At 39.8% G+C, this 21,628-nt stretch overlaps 1 protein-coding gene across 1 annotated transcript in view; it reads right to left on the bottom strand.

Annotated features, from left to right (window-relative positions):
- The window catches only part of ATP8A2 (ATPase, aminophospholipid transporter, class I, type 8A, member 2), a 588,754-nt gene that overhangs the window by 475,256 nt on the left and 91,870 nt on the right, over nt 1-21,628 (bottom strand). The window contains 9 exon segments of the mRNA XM_006753689.2: nt 532-697; nt 7,042-7,153; nt 8,387-8,514; nt 9,525-9,594; nt 11,720-11,793; nt 16,286-16,326; nt 16,978-17,023; nt 17,978-18,076; nt 18,510-18,609. Of these exon segments, the coding sequence (XP_006753752.2) occupies nt 532-697; nt 7,042-7,153; nt 8,387-8,514; nt 9,525-9,594; nt 11,720-11,793; nt 16,286-16,326; nt 16,978-17,023; nt 17,978-18,076; nt 18,510-18,609 (836 nt within the window).

The raw sequence follows: 21,628 nt of genomic DNA, 5'->3' as shown, positions 1-21,628 counted from the left end.
AAACAAGTGGTTTAAACTGCGCAGTGTTTAGACCAGTGATGGCGAACCTATGACACGCGTGTCAGAGGTGACACACGAACTCATTTTTTTGGTTGATTTTTCGTTGTTAAATGGCATTTAAATATATAAAATAAATATCAAAAATATAAATCTGTTTTTACTATGGTTGCAAATATCAAAAAAAATTATGAATATTTCTATATGTGACATGGCACCAGAGTTAAGTTAGGGTTTTTCAAAATTTTTACACGCCGAGCTCAAAAGGTTCGCCATCACTGCCCTAGAACAACCCTAAGAAAATAACTCAAAAATGTAACTTAAAATAATCACTTGAATATAAAACAATCCCCAAATGCATCCCTCTTCACTTCGTTACATGACTACTAATCTTCCAATTATCTTTGATAGGCTGGCATTACACAGAGTAGCCAAAGGGCAGAGAAAGATGGCATGGTCACCACACATGTGCTTAGAAAGATTTCCCAAAAACATTTTGTCCTACTTCAACAAGCAATCCATCCCAAGACTTACCTAACTTCTTGATGTACCAATTCCTTCCACCTTGAGACCCATTCCAGTACAGGGCCCCTGCTGAGCTCACCAAGGCCATGACCAACAGGATGCCAAACAACACCAGAATCTGCACATTGGTCACTTTCTCAACATTCGATCTCTTGAGAGGAGCTTTGGTGGAATTCTGTACAATAGCATTTAAAGTCCGTGAGGATCACAGAACAGACTCGGGGGCAAGGAGTGGGGAGAAAAGGAGGTAAGTTACACAAATTCAACTCATAAAAAGTAAGACTGTACTTTTGCCAAATAATCAATGAAATTCTTAAAATGTACTATATTCCTGAATCAGCATCTAGTTTTATTTTTTAATTATTTTTATTTTTTTGTTTCTAGGTGGTGTTTGTTTGTTTTGAAAAAACATTGATTTAAATTCTTTATTGTTGAAAGTATTACAATGTCTCCTTTTTCTCCAATGACCTCTCCCCACCCACTCCTGCCCCACAGCACAGGCCCGCACCCCTCTACTGTCTGTGTCCATTGGTTTTGCTTATATGCATGCATACAAGTCTATTTTAAATAAAGATGACAGAAGACACATTCTATCATTTTCAAGAACACATTTCAACTCTACTTGTTTCAGTCAAATTTAAAGAAATCAGAATATTGCTAATTCAAGAGAAACTTAAATATTTGATATTGTAAAGCTTTGGAAAGAATTTTCAAAGTAATAACATAGCTCCATAATTAATAGACAAAGATAAAATGTGAAAGTACATATTTAATTGAGAAAAAGACATACAAACACATACACATCAATAACATAAAATAGAATGTCAACAGGTGTCAAAATAAATGGATGGGCAAATAATTCATTTGGAAATTGAACAAGAAACAAGCAGGAAAAGTCAGGAAAGTTCTAGTAGCCAGAAGAAATTTGAGTGGAGTCCTGAATCATAAACAGGATATAAACAGGAAGGTAAAACAAAAGCAGAAAGTCAACCCAACGTCTGTAAATGTGCATAGTTGGATTTCTCACTGCTGCTAGAGAAACGAGCCCAGCTAGAACAGAGGCCAGTGTTGGGTAGTGAGTTTAGACATATTCATTAAAGCCAGACTCAGTGACCACTGCACATCAGGTGGAAAATTTGGGACTATACCTCTCAGCAGTGGAAAAGTCAATAGAACTATTGCACTATACAATGATATCTATATCCTAACTAGAGGCCCAATGCACGACATTGGTGCAAGGGCCTTGGCCCTGGCCCCCGCCCACCGTGGCTGAGCCGGAGGCCTCTGCCTCTGCCCCCACCCGCTGCAGCTTTGTCCAGGGTAATTAGCATATTACCCTTCCATTATTATAGATAACTGGACCCTATGAATGTTACCTTAAATGATAAAAGGGACTTTGCAGTTGTGATTAAATGAAGGACTGTGACTTGGGGAGATAATTTTAGATTATCCAAGTGGACCCAATTTAATCACACAGGTCCTTGATCAGGAAATGTGACCACAGAAGAATGGTCACAGAAATGCAAGCCATTGTTGGCTTTGAAGCTGAAGTGGGGAAGGAGGTCATGAGACAGGGGATTCAAACAGCTCTAGAAAGTCAGAAAAGGCAGGGACTATTCCCCTTTAGAGCCTTCCCAGGTGCTCTATAGGAAGGAGTGCTGCCTGCAGACACCTGATATCAGACTTCTAACCTGCAGAACGGTAACATAACAACTTCAGATTGTTTTAAGCTTAAATGTGTGTAAGTTGTTAGAGCAGCAATAGGAAACTAACACAGTAATACAATGGATGGTAATAAGCCACTCCTGGAGAGTGGTGAGCAGAGCCTAGATAAAATCAGAAAACCAGAAGTGGACAGAGAGATGTGCACAGGACCTACAGTCTGCAGGTCTCCCTCCATGAGTCATGAGCCCGTCTCTTAGAGGCAACACTGATTTGCAAAGATCAGGTGGTTTGAAATCTTAAGGCACTAATGGGCCATTAAAATGGTGCCTTGTGCCAAACTGAAGTCAGAACTCTCCACCTGTCTCAATTTTATCTGAACATTAACAGAGCTAGGATGAAAAATGTCTCTGAAAAGAAGAATACAAATAAAGTCACAATGTGAAAATAAAATCAAGATAAAAATAAAAGGTAATTCCTCAGTTCCAAAGAAAAATTCATACAACACCTCTGAAATTACCTGAATTCTATCACCAACCTCAGAAACGCTACTCTTATGGCCATGGCTTTCTGTGGGGGTGGGGAGATGGGGAAGTGCCTTACTGGTCATTTTGAAAAGCTAAGTCCATTAAGGTATCTTAACAGCACAACAGCATTTTCCTTTCTATACTCTTTTCTCCCTTTCACTTTAGTTCTCTAAATTATTTTCCCTTAACACACTTTTTAAAATTCCTCTAAAATATAAATGAAAATCCATTAGTAAAAGCTGACCTAGCACCACTCAAATACCATCTAAAGGTCAATAGAGGACACATCACCTCTGGCCTCAGGTCAAGAGCCAAGAGACCAGTTGCAAGATTGCCTATCCCCATCTTTTATAACTAAAGATGATCTTTCTTATAATTTCTAATAAACATTCATTAGAGACACAGGCAGAAAAAATTTACAATAAATGTCATTTTCTATGACTCCATTCATTTATGAATTTCTGATCTTCTCCAGTGGTTAAATCCTGACCAGTTAACAGGGCTGAGAAAAGTTATCTTTCATGCAACACAAGAGGCTGAAACCTCAGGCTTCAACACATGCCCCTTGTAGAAAGCCAAGCCTACTCATCCCTATATGCTGACCATGTCGGCTGACAAGGATGAGCTTATAATGTGAAATTCTGACTAGCATTATAAGGTCTGTAAAAGTCTTAGAAAGCACTGCTACTTCTGAGTAATGGAGTTCTTAATAGAAACAGGCCAAAGTGTTAGATTCTGTAAAAGCTTATATCTGACCTGAATTTTACACATTTCATTTCCTCCTAAGCAAGCAGTCACTAGAGTACTAGTTAGAACATGGACTCGAACCAGACTGCCAAATCTCAGCTCTCTCTCTCACTGGTGTGTAACTTTGGTAACCTACTTGGACACTATGTGCCTCAGTGTCCTCATCTAAAAAATGGAAATAATAGTATCTTCCTCATAGAGCCATTGTGAGGAATGTATGAGTTAATACATGCAAATTCCTAGAACAGTACATGGGGCACTGTTTGCTGCACTTACTATAATATCTCTCCCATTCAATCAACCAACAGAAACAACAGACATTGAAATATTTCTGCATGTAACTACACTAAACATGAAACAAGGGAACTGTGAAGAATAGAAGGCATTGAGGTGAGAGTTTGAAAAATAAGAACAAAGTAAAAGAGCCCTAAAGCAACCATGTTTCCTCTCTGTGGCCAAGTAGCACAAAAATGTTATTTCCCAAACAGGATGGCTTCCACTATGTCTGTTAATCCCCTGTGAAAGTGCGTCATTTTTACTACTCGTTTCAGCTTTATAGGCACAGAGACTGTAGCACAGACACTTCTGGGCCTTTCCATTATTCTGTACTTAAAGAATCAGCATGTAATAAAGCTTGCAAAGAGGTTTATCACATCTTGGTGCAAGGAAAAGTGCCCATCACACTCATGGGCTGCAGATTTACAAGGTAACAGGACACACCTTGCTCGTTGAAGAGATGACGGGATCATTTTAAGTGTAACTTAATTATCTCATAGAACTTAGCTACAAAGCTCTGTTACCAATATATGATCTAGAAAAACAGTATTCCCGCCCTTCGGAAACAACCAGTGTACCAGGAATCTTGAAGAACAGCTAAATTTGTAACATACACAATCTGAAAACTAGACTTGGGGCCCTGCCCAAATTTAAGCTAATCCCTGGATCTCTTTGTCACTACATTAAAAAAAAGAAGTGATCTGTGATTAGTGGAATTTCAAAAGAGTTAGACAATGGAAGCTGGCACTGGACTGGGGAAATTAGAAAATACTAGTTAGGTAGCAGGGCACTGTTTATCAAGAAAGTCTTCATATACAGGCTGCTCAGAACCACCAAACTTAAAACTGTCTAACATGCCCTTGGGAGTGGGTGATGATCCGGCAGGAAGGATAGATCAGACACAGGTCAGATATACTGAATAATCTTAATCCAAGAGCTGCCTCTCAGCATTCACCAACTATTCACTTTTAGCTTAATAGTTTTAGATCCCCCACTCCCACATACACTCATTCTGTAATCTTTCCACCACACCACCTAGAGTCCTACCATTCCAGGTCCAACACATCTCTATGTCCTTGCCCTCATTCAGGAGCTGTTCTCCTGCCCCTTGCCTTCCCAGCAGAGGACACGCCTTCCCTGGAGCCCCTCAAGCAGACTCGCATCCCTCAGATTCCGGGCAATATTACGGATTGTATAAGTGGGACTCGGCAGTACTTCAGGTATTTCATTTTCTAATGCCACGTGAAAACCCACTTGTAAACTTCATGCCATTTGGCGACACTGCCTTCAGCCTCTTCCCTCAGCAAGTCCTCCGACCAACTGGCGTATGGCACCCATCTCTACCCCAGCCTGGCCATGATCCAATGTTTAAAGTCATAGCATCAAGCCATCAAATGCCATAGTCTCTCAGTCCTTTACTCCTCAACATCAAATGGCCTCCAACAGCTCTACCTTTAGCTTTCTACTCCCATGAATCACTCCCAGGTCTCCTCACTCTATAAACCTTCCACCCTAGAAACTTGAAGACAAGCACCCTACACACTGATCAACCGTCACTCAGAAACTCCAACAATCTTCTTCAACTTCACCCTCTAATCCTCCCCATCTATTGGGGTCTATCACTTCATCTGTTCCATCAATGGTTAACTCTCTCCTACATCATTTAACCTCAAAGAGTAGACCAACACAACAGCCTCTCTTCTCCAACTTTATTTCTAAAATGTGCTCCTTAGTATCATTCTTAGTAGCTAGTCAACTGACGTGCCTAAACCTGGGTTGGCTGACCCTTCAATATGCACCCATAGTGCTTTGTAATGACACATATACAACAATGAACTCTCTATTTCATAATTCCCTGTTACTTCTCAGTGCCCATGGCTCCAGAGAATAAGGCTGGGCCTTTCAGTATTGTATCCATACAGCTTGGCACAAGACATGGCACAAGACATAGTGGTCACTGAAGATTTTTTAGTTAAGAAACATAGTCAAGTACTTGCTTTGGAAGGTATATAAAAGGCCAGATAAGCTACAAAGCTAATTCTCATTAATAGTGACCATTAGTAAAATAAGATGCCAAAGAAATATAAGAAATTACACATAGGGACACTGATTTATGCAGAATTTCAAACTAGTCTAGCAAAATATGTCATAACCAGAGGCCCAGTGCATGAAATTCGTGCACTTATGGGGGGATCCCTCAGCCCAGCCTGCACCCTCTCGTAGTCCCAGAGCCCTTGGGGAATGTTCAACTGAGAGCTTAGGCCCACTCTCCCCGGGGAGCGGACCTAAGCCAGCAGTCGGACATCCTTAGCGCTGCAGCAGAGGCGGGAGAGGCTCCCGCGCTGTGCTCGCCAGCCATGAGCCTGGCTTCTGTCTGAGTGGCGCTCCCCTTGTGGGAGTCCACTGACCACCAGGGGGCACATCCTGCATCCTGCGTTGAGTGGGATCGGGCTGAAACTGGCTCTCCAACATCCCCCGAGGGGTCCTGGATTGCGAGAGGGTGCAGGCCAGGCCGAAGGCCCCCACTGGTGCATGATCAGGGCCGGGGAGGGACACAGGAGGATGGTCAGCTGGGGAGGGACAGCAGAAGGGCTCCAGGGCATGTCTGGCCTGTCTCACTCAGTCCCAATTGGCTGGACCCCAGCAGCAAGCTAACCTACTGGTTGGAGCATCAGCCCCCTGGTGGTCAGTGCATGTCATATCAAGCAGTTGAGCAGCATTAGCATATCATTAGCATATTATGCTTTGATTGGTTGAACGGATGAACGGACACTTAGAATATTAGGCTTTTATTATATAGGATGTAAATGTGATCTGCAAATTCACAACTAATTTAAAAATATTAACAGGGAGAAAGAACAATATCATTTTCATTAATTTTTTTGCTATATGAAGAATAAACATTAGTTCAAAAATAACTGATTTTAAATTAACTAGAATTGAATTAAATAAGACAATTTGCTATATAATCCTAATTAATGGGGGTGAGGCGTAGAAGTAGTGAGAGAAATAAGGAAAGAACAAGTCCCCTCTTAGGTCCAGAACTGATTGTCCCCCTAAATCCAGAAAACAAAACCATTGATATTTTAAGCAGGGGGTAACAAATATATGATATAATAACAGAAATCTATGAGAAACTACCTAAAGAACCAAAATAAAGGCACTTCCTTACAAAATTTAAGCTCACAAACTCGAGCTTCCTAAATACAACATCTGCATTTCTACTCTTTATTCCATAAAAACAGCAATTTTTTTTTAAAAAAAAAGACTAAAATAAGCATTGTTTTCCAGTATAGAAATGTTTTACCTGCATGAGTTTGGTGTCATGTCCAGTGTAAACAACTATGCCAAAGACCCACTGAGTGTTTCGAAGCTGTGTACCTCTTAATAAGATCTGGTCAGGCCCAAGGGAAACAGGACTAAAAATAGGAAACAATATTTGTACTCAATGGTAGTCTGACAAATGAGCATGAGCTTTTCCCCTTAAACATAAACCCACAATAAATCAAATGTTTCCTTTACTCAAATTTGAACTATTTCACTGAGACATTAAAGGTTACCCTTGGCTTAATCTATAAAAAAAAGGGGGGGGGGAGAGAAGAAGAAGATCCACAAGAAAGGTTTCTCTTATCCATTCATCACTACAAAAATATTTTTTTGTTTTTTCCTATAAAATGTTAGAGGCAATTGTATTTCTTATAACCCTGTTATGAAACTCAACACCAAAAAAAAGAAAAGAAAAAGAAATTGCTAAAATAACCAGAATTTTATTTTATAGTCTATTATAGAGGAGAAAAAAATGCTGTAATATCAAATTTGTCAAGAACAACTTAATGATTAGATAAAAGGCTGAGCAGTAATTTAGAAATTCAAAATGGGAGCCTATGCAGCGGCTCTGCACACTAAACAAAAACCAAGAAAGTAGGCACATGTGGTTGTTATGGTTATTCTGGGTTGATTACCATGATCAGGTTCTTCTCTATGGGTCTCTTCAAAATATATAGGTGGGAAGCACTGATAAAAAGCATGCAGATTAAAGATGGGCAGAAGGCAGAAACTACTCCCCAACATAATGACAAAAATGATTCTCCACCAAGAAAACAATGCCAAGAGAACAAAGACAACAGAATACAGACAGCAGTGAATATTTTAAAAGAAGACTAATTGTTGTTCCTTGTTCCTTTCATTTAACCTACTTTAAAGAATGCTAGCAAAAAGAAAAGAAAAAAAACAGGTTCTCTAATAAATATCAGGTTTCATACACTCAGACACCTCCCTTCTGCTTTACTGGATAATTTTATGCAGCCAAACCACCTCTCCTACCTGGCAGGTAGTACACACAGAAAGAACAGGATGGTGCCCTGAACATCATTTCAGACCCTCTGGCTGTTTTTTCTTAAGAAAAATCAGTTCTTTCCTTAAATTTAGGCAATGGTTTAAATCGATTAAAACAATGTTTCAAAAAAAGGTCAGTCTCACATATCTACGCTAGACATGAAGAAATCTCACTGTTTTTGAGATACTATGAAGCCAGAAAACAAACTAATATTTTCCAAAGCTTCAGCAGTTCTTAGTCCCATAAATAAATAAATAAATAAATAAATAAATAAATAAATAAATAAAATAAACACCAAGAAAAGGGAAAGTGATACCTTTTTCCATCTAAATTCAAGTTTCCAGTGAAGTCATAGAGATGCCGGTTGGGCCCTTCACATTCTACAGTTCCAGATAATTTCATCAATATTTCCCTTGTTTGCATATCAGCAGTGCAATTCAAACCCTAAAATGTTCAATCAAAAGAGGAAATTGATTACAGTCTTCCAAATTTAGAGGTAGCATTCCACATCCCACTGTTAATCTAAAGAAATTGATGAATATTATAAAAATGTATTTAAAAAAAAAAGAAATCAAGCTATCAGCCCATGAGATCAGTGTTACAGGTAGCTTTATTTTTCTTTTTCTTTTTTTTACAGATAGCAGCCTAATACAAAAGTTACAAAAGAATCAATGAAGCACAAAGTTAAGATTCCACCACTGTGCTGGAAACATCCCTGTTTGGCAGCAATTCATAAGCTCGAACAACGTCCAGAAAAGCATGTTTACTAGCAGTACTCTAATCCCGGTCATAAACACAGAATAAAGCACCCCTTTAATGCAGTATGGTACTAGGCCCAGTAACTCTTCCTTAAACAGGAAAAAAGTCTAAATCAAATATTCAAGGTAGAAAAGAAAGATATGTGGACAGAATTATCAAATTCAACTTTATGCAGCATAAAATTTAAGTGTCAAATCTTTCAAATGCTTATGTTAGAAACTATTCTTCATTCTAGAATTTTAAAATACAGTAAGAATATACTTATTTAAAGGATGAAATTTTGTATCTAATAACTCACTCTCTGTAATTAGAACCTCAATTAAAACAATGGAAAGGAAGGTACCATTGTTTGTCTAACTTCATCTCTCTCATCCACCATGCAGCTCAACCCAGCAGAGGCTCTCTCTTCCCACAGACACTACCAGGCAGAGAGTGCAGTGAATCTAAGTTAACACATGATACCCTTCCTGACCCAATCTTGGGTGAAGCCCACTTTTTTAGCTCTGCCATCACTTATAAGAAGTTCCCTTTATATTAAAAGGTATCTTCTCCCCATAGTTTCCATTAGGGTTAAGGCATAACTTTTTGTGGTAGAACACATTTTTCCTCTAGAAAACGCACTGACTGGTACCTGTGCGGATCAGATTTGCTATATGGGCCTCCATAACAACACCAGCCATAAAAGGTAACTTTACCTGACGTATTTTAAGGTTCGTCTCCCCATCTAGATTCGCTGTTTCAACATAACACATTGCCTGAGGTTCACTAAGAAAAGAGAGAAAAGAAGCCAAAGTTTATTAAGGTCCCTCCACAAAGCCACAGCTCAAAAAGAGTCTACTGTGGAAACTATGTCTGCTGACCAGCTCTTCAAAATAGTGTTAGAAATGACCCTTGAACAATCCTAGGAGTTAGGGCACCAACACCTACTCTTCTGCACAGTTAAAAATGCAAGCTTAACTTTTGAGTCCCCCAAAATTTAACTACTCCCAGTTGTTCCCTGGTATCTGCAGACAACTGGGTCCAGGCCCCCTATACCAAAACCGGGGATGTTCTGTCCCCTATATAAAATGGCCATAAATCACTGCATACAGTTGACTCTGTGCATCCTCAGACTCCCAACCCCGGATGGAAAACAAAACAGGTATCTAATGAAAAAAATTTCAATAAGTGAGTGGGCCCACACACTTCAAACCTGTGTTGTTCAAGGGTCACCTGCATAAACAACCACTTTAGTAGTAGTAATTGAGTAGAAAGACAAACACTTATCTTTGGAGCTCAACACCAATACAAGTGATCTGCCCTTATGGGCCCCACAAAAGCTGCTTGACTTCAAGTAACAGAAATAGCGGAGGGTAAAATGAGAAGGGGAGGGGCAGGTTAGAGCAAACATGATGTTCCATGACCCTTGCAGTCTGAGACCTGGTCTGCTCCTCCTGACCAAAAGTGCCCCCCCTGACGCAGCCAGTACAAACACATCTTTTAAAGAAAATCATAGCCCAAAGGGTTCACGAACCCAGGCACAGGCTTGGCAAGCCTTTACTGCCCTGCATCTTCTACTCGCCCCACAGATAACTTTTTAACCAAAGCACCTAATTTGAAGGACAGAAAACTCAAAGAATAAAATTAAGCAGAGCAGCTAACACTTCCAACCTTCGGGTTTAGGTGGCATACTTAGTAGCTAAGAGAATGGACTCTGCCACCCACCAGCTAAGTTAAAATCTCTTGGCACTACCTTTATTGGCTACATGGTTCTAACCAGTTGTTCAATTTCTCTGCTTCTCTGCTTTTTCTGTGTAAAGTAGGGATATCAAGGGTTGCTGGGAAGATTAAATGGAACAATGTGCTCAGCAGGCTGCTTGGCACACGGTACAGACCCAAACACTAATGGCCACCTAAAAACAGGTCAGCTCAGAGAAACAATCTCATACTCCAACCAGGTTTCCTGAGGGCCACAACCAAAACGCCGACCCCGAACTATCAAGTGATCCACATTTTATGGAGAGTTTCTTTGTAACCAATCAGTAGGATCAAACATGAATGCTGCCCCATGTACACGGTGCTTTAACCCTCTGTGGCAAGAGTCTAGTTTTAAACCTTTGATCTCAACCAGAAAATTGATGTTAAAACTTAAAATCTCATGTGTGATCAAATCCAATAAAAGAAACACTGTCTACAACCAAAGAAAACGCAAACTGTGTGAGCATCTATGATTTCCAACAGGAATATAGGAACTTTCAGTTTTCACATCAAATCCTGTAATCTTGATTTCAAGAGTAAAAGTCTATACTTATTCAAATTTTGGCATTCCTTCTTTGATATATAATTGTATGTGCCAAGCCAAAGACAAAGACTGTGTTGCTCACTATTTATACCACTTAGTTATAATTTTCTAGTACAGAACTGCCTAGAAAACATGGCAATGATACTTGGGCAGAAAGGGAACAAAATGTGGACAAATCAGGAGCAAGCACCATGTCTACACTGAGAAAATCCCTGCAGTTCTCTGAATAGCTAGTAAAGGGAGGCATTGGGCTCTGCAGGAGAGGTTGTGGGCTGGACCCATCAGGAGAGGGGATGTGAAGTCTCAAACAGGCTGCCACCTGGAGGTTACTGGAGGGATCACTCCACTGTCTTGAATGTCTTCCAACAATGAGGAATATAGCGCAGAATAGCCATGAGAGTAAAATGAATTGATAAATAGGAGAAAGAAAATTTAGGATTAAGGCAGGAAAGAGTGAATGACAGGCAATGGAAGAATAGGCCAGAAAGAGAAGGTTGGTGACTCAGAGTGGAAGAGAAAGGGTGGCTGGAGATGTCAGCAGTCACCATTTTATATTTTATTGTTCTTGACATTTATTTCAAAAATTGTGCTCACTATAGCACACCTGACCTGGAGGATAGCAGGATCATGTCTGCTGGAAGATACTGCCCATTGACGATCTTCACAATGTCTCCCACTGTCACCTAGAAAACCAGGGACAAGGACAGAGAAGCATGAAAGAATAGAAAGCACAAATGGTGATAAGGTGGTTAAATATTTGAAGAAAAAATTACTGTATAACTATGCCATGAAGTTTAAGATGAAGAAGCCCAAATTATTTTTCTTAAGAACAATAGGAAAATCTTTCAATACAGACAAATGATACTATTGCCTCTTTGTGATGATGCTGAATGAAAAGAAAATATAAGGAAGAGATGGGGGACAAAGATGAGTCAGAACTATCAAAGTCTCATTTCCTTACAATTATTCATCCACTTATAAATTCCACAGCTGGCTGCAGTCGGGGAGACTGGTTAAGTGCACAGCCCTGAATTCAAATCCCCTGTTAGTACTCCTTACCAGCTATGTGTAACCTTGAACTAGTCCTGTAAAGTTTGTGTGCTTTAGTTTTCTCAGCTATGTAATGAAATCAACAGCACTTACTTCATGGGGTTATGGTGAGGATCAATTGAGTTAACACGTGTACATTTCTCCATTTTACAAATGGAAAAACTAAGGCTCAAAGTGAAATAAGTTGATCAAGGTCAGACAACCAAGATCCAAAACTGAATAATCTGGCCAGTGGTATGATTAAAAGACAATACTAAACTCACTCCTGAACAATCCATCTAAAAGGTCCCCTGGAAACATGCCACATAAAACACAGAAGATTTGTATAGCTCAAGAAATTGCCAGAAAAATCATCATGGCCAAAGTCAGAGGTCACTTTGGGAAACAGAATCCACTGGACAGAAGACCCCAAGCCACAGAAACAGGCCCCAGACTGTAGAAAATGAGCACCATAGCCAAGCACCTATAAATCCTTTAAATCACATCATATACGCAGCTGGCTGGATAGAATGTAGGCTCTCAAGTCAGGCAGGCCTAGGTTCCAATCCCAGCTCACAGATACACTGGCGCTGGGATCTTGACAAGCTCTTCACCTCTCTGAACTCCCATGTCCTCACTTACAGACGAGGGAAAACCAGCACTGGTTGTGCAGGGTGGTGCAGTGTTGAAGGGCGTTAACGGGAGCACCCAGCACGGAGTAGGCACATGGTCAGTGCTAGTCTCCACCAGCAGGGATGTGAGTGAGTGGTCTGAGTGTGAACTTGAAGGATAGCAGAATTCTCTGATGGCACAAGAAGAAAGACAATTCCTAGTATACTAGCAACTCACAACTCAAAATGGGCACTATGTTTTCTGTTTCTTATTCTAACCCATGTTACTATTCTCATAGAAATCATGAATTTCACAAGACACAATACTTGTGAAAAACTACTGAATCTTGCAAGCTGGGAGAATGGCCCTAGCAGGGGCCTACATTTAATTTCCAATACTACGAAGGAGGGTTTACTGAAAGGTGTCCTATGAGTACTGTGAACTGCTTATCACGGTGTGCGGGGAAATCTAAGGAATCAGGCTCCAGGGTGGTAGAACTCAAATCCCAGAGCCACTGTAAATTTGACGTTAGTACCCACTTTTAAGGCAAAAGGAAGTAAAGTATCTTCCACAATAAAGAAAAGTCAAAGAATAAATGCTACAGAGCTCTTTTAACGGCATCAATACAAAAGCAAGAAATACCTATGAAAATTGAAAATGTTTTTAAGTGTAAAAATATTTTATGTGAACAGTTTAATTACATAGAAAAAATCGAAGAAGCAATTAGTTTTAAAAACTAGAAAGAAAAATTAGTCATGTTTTCAAAAAAGGCTGTGAATTTTTTTTTTAATTCAAAGTGGGAGGACAAGAGAAATTATGGCTTTCTCCGATCGTTATTACTAAAATAGACACAATTATCTCTCAGTAGCAAAGTACTAAGAAGTTGCACACACATTAGATACTACTTACTTGGAACTTTGTTTGAAATGCTTTTCTATTTGGTGTGCTTATGCCTGATTATCCCATCAGGGTATTAAACTACCTAAATCAAGAAGTCTTATGGTGAAAAGAGACACACACACCCCAGGTCCCTGAATTCACTCCAGCCTCAGGGGATTTCTCAACTTGAAAAATAAGCCCAAAAGTCTTCTCAAAATCAACCGAAGTTGTCAAGATCCACCCCAGAGCTACCTCTCAGCATTTACCAATGATTCAGCTACAGCCTGGGGATCGCTGACTTGAGCTCTGGCAGTTCCAATTAGTGGGTATTGCTTTGGGAAGCTTAAAGCGAGCCAGTTCCAATGTGCCTGCACATCTGGCACCTGTTACCACTGCCCTCTCGTCACCTGTCCTCTCCTCCTATTCTGAGTACTTCCGCAGATGTGCCTGGGTTTCCCAGTGCCCTATGACTTAAACTGGTTACCTCCTGCTCATCCTTCAAGAGGGGCACGTGAGCATCTCTTAAGGAAAGCTGTTCCTGACCCTCCCAGGTGTCCCCAGTGCGCCTGCAGCGTGCCCTACACAGAGCTCAGCACCAGCACTGCACGCTGTTCAGCTACCTCTCACTTCCACCACACCAGTGGTTCCACAGTGTGCTCCCCAGACCGGCAGCATCAGCCTCACCTAGAAACTTGTTAAAAATGCAAATTCTAGCCCGGCTGGCATGGCTGTGGTTGAACATTGACCTATGAACCAGGATGTCACGGTTTGATTCCTAGTCAGGGCACATGCCCAGGTTGCGGGCTCAATCCGCAGTGTAAGATGTAGCCAATAAATGATTCTCTCATCATTGATGTTTCTATCTCTCTCTCCCTCTCCCTTCCTCTCTGAAATCAATAAAAATATATATTTACAAAATAAATTTTCTAGGGGCCCTACTTGGAACTCCTGAGTCAGAATTTTTGAGACTGGGGCCCAGCACTCTGTGTTATCCTGCCCTTCAGGTGATTGGGGTGCCTGCTGAAGTCTGGAAACCACTAGAGAAAACTCCAGTGCAGGCCAAGCTTTATGATACTCATGTGCATCCCCAAGGCCTATCAGTCTCAGGTACATGCTGAGAACTCGTTTTAAATAAACAAACAAAATGCATTTTTAATTGAAATAAAATAGCCAGTGGTAAATCATATAACAAGTATTTGGCTTCAGTTTATTTTTCCTCCAAATGCATGTGAGAAACAGTCACGAGCTTTTGGCGTTTGCACAGCCATCAACTCCTGGGCCCACAATTCAGAGATCATTACTCCATTTTCTGCAGTTTCAAATAGTGTCAACATCCCAAATCATTCTCCACTCCAGCCAGTGTTAGTGCCTCTTTGGGGAGGGGCTGACAATAGGCGCCTTAGAGAAACAGGCCAGTCCTAAGTGCTGTGGGAACCTTGCATTCTATAGCACTGGTAGCATTTCCACCCTCTGTGACATCAAGAGTTTCCAACCACTTGACCAAGAGCCACCACTCTTCCAAATGAGAGTAGTGTCAATTAATACTTGCAGCACAGGACCTTGCATGGCTACCAAGGTTACAGTGTATCACCAAACACTCTAAAGGGGCTCCTATTACAAACTAAAAACAAAACAAAAACTAAAATGAAGGCTGCAGTTACCATGCAGGCATTTCTGGAGATTAAAAGGTCATAGAGGTATTTTAAAACATTGCTTATTAAACGTTTGCAAGAGAAACTATTGTAAGTTACCCTTCTAAAAAGTAATCTTTTGAAATCTTTTAATCAGCTTCAACTCCTGTAGTAGTAAGAGTCATCCCCCAGCCGAAACCGGTTTGGCTCAGTGGATGGAGCGTCGGCCTGCGGACTGAAGGGTCCCGGGTTCGATTCCGGTCAAGGGCATGTGCCTGGGTTGCGGGCACATCCCCGGTGGGGGGTGTGCAGGAGGCAGCTGATCGATGTTTCTCTCTCATCGATGTTTCTGACTCTCTATCTCTCTCCCTTCCTCTCTGTAAAAAATCAATGAAATATATTTTTTAAAAAAAGAGTCACCCCCAAAACATCTGTGACTTTTGAGAAGGCCCAGCTGAAACAGAGACTCACCTAAAAAGCTAATTTTATCAGATACAAGAAACCCAGAGGGCACAGCATATTTCTAAATTTTCTATTCATCAGTATAAACAAACACACACACACACACACACACACACACACTCTCACACACACACACACTCACAATCCCTAAACCCTGCAGACCTCATATCCAGGGACACAGCAGCAAGCCCTTCTGGCCTCTGTAACATTAAGAGCAGCAACTACTGCCTACTATCCCACTGCTAATTGAATCTCAAAACTCAAAAAAAAATATTTAAAACGTTGAATTGAGGTTAGGAGAACAGAAGATTGTTTCTTGAACTGGATCTAGGAGCCAGAAAATGTTTTGAGATTTCAGAAATATCCACAGCTCTGAACTGATGCAGTGAGCATTTGGTCAGTCCTAAGTAAATCTCGTGGGGAAATTGCCATATCTTAAAACTGACATTAAGTAGAGATGGCCTATGTCTTAAAATAAACTTTATACTGTAATCAATATTAGCAATTAATTACAAGTATGCAAACCAATACTTTTTGGCATATCTTTAAAAACAGTTTTTACCTCTTTCCACATAATGGTATGCCACATACCATTTCTTAACACTGAAAAAGAAAAAAACACACACAAGTGTATAAGTTAATATTGATCATAAAAATTTTTCCAAAATCCAAAAGGCCCCTTTTAAAATTTCACTTATTAATCCCAATATACCATCTCCTTAGACATATAAGTATAATACCAACACTCCCCCAATCTATGTACCTATGTACCATATATAATACATTCATGCATACACATAAATATAGATGTATGTAAGTTAAATCTATTCATATTTAGCCCAGAAGAAGAAAAAAAATCACCCTGCTGTTATAAGACTTACCAAAAACAAAACAAAACAATAACAGAGCCAATGCCCTACAAGTCAATACAATAAAAAGTAGACAGAGAGAGGCATGGAGCAATTAAAACCAAAGACATGAATGCTTAGGTGTGTTTTTTTCTATAAAATATGCCTAGCTCCTCAAAATTACAACCTTTTCTAAAATTCTAAAAATACACAAGTCCTATTCAAATATTAATTAATAGGGCTCACATTTTATTGCACTTGTTTATCATTTTGCTATTTTTTAAAGTATTTATAGATAATTTCCCCCAATTTATCTCAATACCACTAACTACTTTTCTCAAATTCCTTAAATCTAGGCCTTTTCTCAGGTTTCCCAGTGGAAAAAGTGATCGGCCTGGTATCTTACCTATGGTTTTCTTTTTGTTAACTGCATTGTCTGCCTTATGTCGTTTCTGTTACAGAAAGAAAAAAGAAAAAAGTTATTAGATTCAAAAGTTCCAAATGGATAACTGAAACAGCAAACAATAAGGGTCAAGGGGAGTGTGGGGGGTGGGGGGGAGGAAATCAACTACCTACAAAACTAAGGCTCTACTGTTCAGTTCAATGGTTGGCGACCAGCCCCGCTCGCTGAATTAGTAGATATGTTGTCATATATTCTGGTTTAAATTACCATATTTAGATTCTAATGATGAACAAGCACCTTGAAGTATGAAACTTCTCACTCCTCCTTTGTTTCACATCAGGCTGAAGAAATTATTCAGTATTATAAACACAAATTACTTGAAGCCATTTTATTGATTAAAAAACTTCTGGGACAAAGTAGCTTTGCTTTGATTTGGGTTACTTTTGATCATTTACCTATTCCCAGAAAAAAAAAATGTGCATACAATGTGTGCTAGAAATTGCAAGTATGTGGGGTGAAAGATTGGGGAGGGGGAGTAGGAGAAGGGAAGAAAAAGAGCATGGAGTTAGAAAAGAGGATGACAGAATACCAATATGGCTGTAGCCAATGAACTTGGAGATGCACTGAGATTAGTATGAGAAGGGAGAATATTCTTGCAAAATCACCTCAGGCACAGCCAGCACAATGCAGTTATTCTAGACGCAATACGTTTGCCACCAACTTAGCAAACTCTGCAGGAAGATGTAGGAACATCAGTGATAAAAACCAAAGGGGGTCCAGTGAACTAATATTAGAAAACATAATTTGAACTACTTCTATGTCATTGTACAGACATTAAGGACACTGTATGTACATGTTTCCTCTCAAAAAATATGCTACCATGACCTTGAGAGGCTAATTAAGCTATAGACCAATGTCCTGTCTTAAACAGAAAACGCAAAGCAACAAGTGAGTTATGTTAAAGTCAATGCAAGGTTTTTATTATCTGAAAACAAAAACTTACAAAGTCTTCTACAATCTCTTTGATGCCTGCAATTGTTAAAATAATGATCAATGGCACCAGGGTGGTATATCTTCCTGTTGGAGATACATCTGGGATTTGCTGCAAGACAAGAGACCAAAAGAGAGAAGCTGACAAATTAAAATCCTCTACGAAAAAAAAAAATGACACTCACCACTCACTCTTCTGTGGTTCTTTTCCATTTCTGCTACACAATAATTACCTTATTTTTGTTACATATTTTTAAAATTTTATCCAACATTGCTAGATGTAGAATAGAAAAAGAGTTAAAATTAAGACCCTCAGGCCATTTCTCAATGTCCACTTTAGTAATTTCAATGTAAGGCATACTTAAAGAAGTCTGCCTTTCAGCAAGATCATGTTAGTTCATGCAAACAATAACTGGACAAAGAAAGCAAATTACATTCAAGTACTATGATACTTTTTTAGGTAAGTGACCTTTCAGCAAAATCTCATTTTGGTTATGAACTTCATCAAGGTTATGAATTTTAAATATATTTTAAAGAAACATTACCTGTAATAAGGCAATGAAGAGGAAGAAGGCATTAGCAGCTCTTCTAATCTGCTCATATAAGAATCGAGGTAGAAATGTCAACACGCTGTACTTGGCCGTACTATAAATACAAAGAAAAATACTACTATCAATTGTAAATATAAATTCTAAAAGACAAGAAAAAACAGTTTCAAAATTTTTACAAAGGATTTTAAAAACAAAATATTTTAAAATTCAGGACAAGTAAATTCTTCGCTGGCCCTGTGTACGAAGCTCCTTTTTAAAAAAGGACGTACCTGTTAAGAAAAAATTCCAATGTGATCTTTGTCTTCAAATTTTAACATATGTGTTCATTTCATTTTCACACAGTGTAAGCTGGGAAATTTACCCACCCTCTAACAGCTATGTGCTACAAACACAGTAAGCATATAAAGAATGTTTCCAGGATCACAGAACAGAAAGAGGTCCATGTTCCAAGCACAGTAAGATATGAACACTAAAATAAAGAGTGAGGTGGAAGCACCAGTCGGGCAACTCACCCAAGCCTAGCAGAACTATTACTCCAGGGTTTGTGATGCTCTAAAATTCTTATTACAAAGCCACTGGTGCAATGTAGAAAGTCGACTCTATAAAAAGTGCCCTGGGGAACAGGCATGTGAACAACAGTTCAGTGTCCCTCTGAGTGTCCACCACAGATGTTTGCCCAGCCACACCTGGACAAACTCCATTCCTTCCATACACCCTTTATTGGGCCATCTTTGCTCATACTTTGCTTCCACCTGGGACATCCTCTCCATAGCTAAACTATACTTCACATCTTACCACCCGAAACCTCATCCAACCTTTTATCTTCCATTAAGATTGGTTAAATCCACACAGACTCTCCTTCTTCCAAGCCCACAGTATGTTATTTACACTATTATATAGTTTCTGCTTTGCTTTATTTTATATTTATTTATCTATCCCCAGAATAGATTTCGAGAACAGCAAAAAATGTTTACTTCACCTTTGAATGTTCCTAGCACAGAGCACATAGCAGATAATTAATAGTGAAATAATCCAAAGGCAGGAACTGGGAACCTAAAGGGGAAAAATGAACCTCACCTCCTTTGGCTGCTAAAAGGCGTATCCATAAAAGTACCTGTTCAACTCCTAGCTCACCTTCTGAAGGCACGCCTCTGAACCAACTCCTAATTGAAATGCATTCTAGCAAGGTTACCTAGCAGGTTTCAAATACACAACCAATTAGAAGCATCAAAATAGAAGTGCTCAGGAGACAGAACGCCAGAGGCCCTTGTACTGCTGCAAGACCTGACAGCAACCAATCCTGGAATCACAAAACAAAGAAACCAAATCTGACAACTCAAAAAATATAGCAGCCTGAGCTCACTTGATGGAGCAGGAAAGTGTGCCATGTACCATTTATTGCCACTGCCTCAGAGAAGACCATCCGTATGGTACAACGGTCTAGTATTTCCAAATACACAATGATTAGCGTCGTCCTTACACCCAGACTTAATTTTATCCTCCTTCTGCTTAAGGTATTAAGTATATATGATGAGTTATATGAAAACCACTTATAAAACAGTTCAAACTTAAAGAACATGATACTTGAAGGAATATCACTGAATTAGCTAGAAAATTTGCTTACACAGAGTCCCTACTCTTCTAAGTAGCCCTATGGGATAATAAGATATCATGGTAGAATTCTGCCAGACAGAATAAACTGGCTGGCATTAAGTTCATTAAAGAGTACTGAAAATATATCTAACTAATGCACATGATGGCTCATAGCACAAAGTTTTCTTAACTGCAGCTTATAGGACAAAGTCAAATGGAACGTCAGACATTCGTTTATGGCAGCACTGCCCACTGAAATAAAGCAACACTGATCACTCAAGGAAACATGAAAATTCACACACTCTAAGATTAGACTTAATAAAGTATCTTATGCCAAAACCGGTTTGGCTCAATGGATAGAGCGTCGGCCTGCGGACTGAAAGGTCCCAGGTTCGATTCTGGTCAAGGGCATGTACCTGGGTTGCGGGCACATCCCCAGTAGGAGATGTGCAGGAGGCAGCTGATCGATGTTTCTCTCTCATCGATGTTTCTAACTCTCTATCTCTCCCCCTTCCTCTCTGTAAAAAATCAATACAATATTTTTAAAAAATAAATAAATAAAATAAAGTATCTTATAAGATAGTTTGACTATAACATTTGAGCCCAAGATTCCAACTGTATAAAATAGACACACACAAACACAGTTGGCATACAATCGCGCACGTACAGTGCGATTGAAACTTCCTGGCCCATGTGCAGAAGTTAGTATTTTGTGGAAGAGCCACACTCAAGGGGCCAAAGAGCCACATGTGGCTCACGAGCCGCGGTTTGCCGAGCTGCAGTTTGCCGACCACTGATAGACTCTAGGGCCTAGAGTAAAATACTATATGCTTAAGGGGACCCAATGTTTATGAAGGCCATTAGGGTAATGGTTTGGGGAAGAAAGAGATTCTGTTTATGACAGAAAACCAAAGACAAGGGGAAAGATGGTAGAGGTAAAGCATACCAACCTTTACTGTAGTTAAACTATAAAAATGAGTCTAAAATGTTTTCATCCTAAAATAGAATCAGCATAATCAATGATTCAGAGAAAATGCCATTCATCCAGGAGATGGCTACTGTAGAGCATTAAAGTAATTGCCTTAATATACAACCCTTAGGCGTCCTGTTACAGAATTAAATACATAAAACTCCAAACAGTTGAAGGCAGCCCCCATCAAAATCATTCTACCGGAAGAGTTTATTTAGGGCAAGCTTCTCAGACTTGAAGATGCTTCTGAATCTCCTAGGAATCTTGTTAAAGTGGATCATATTATTCAGGGTTCTCCAGAGAAAGAGAATCAATAGGAGTGTACACACACCGAGAGAGATGGATTCTAAGGAATCGGCATATGAGATGGTGGAGGCTTGGCAAGCCCAGAATGTGCCGGGTAGCTGGCAGGCTGGAGACCCAAGGGAAGATGTGATGCTGTTCGAGTCTGAATGCCATCTGCCGGCAGAGTTTCTTCTTGCCCAGGGAGGTCAGACTCTGTTTTACTAGTAGTCAGGCTTTCAAATGACTGGATGAAGCACCCACCTTA

This window comes from Myotis davidii, unplaced genomic scaffold (genome assembly GCF_000327345.1).
Source record: "Myotis davidii unplaced genomic scaffold, ASM32734v1 scaffold1031, whole genome shotgun sequence".
Taxonomy (NCBI): domain Eukaryota; kingdom Metazoa; phylum Chordata; class Mammalia; order Chiroptera; family Vespertilionidae; genus Myotis; species Myotis davidii.
The sequence above is the reverse complement of the archived record's forward strand: the minus strand, read 5'-3'. Positions and strand labels throughout refer to the sequence as shown.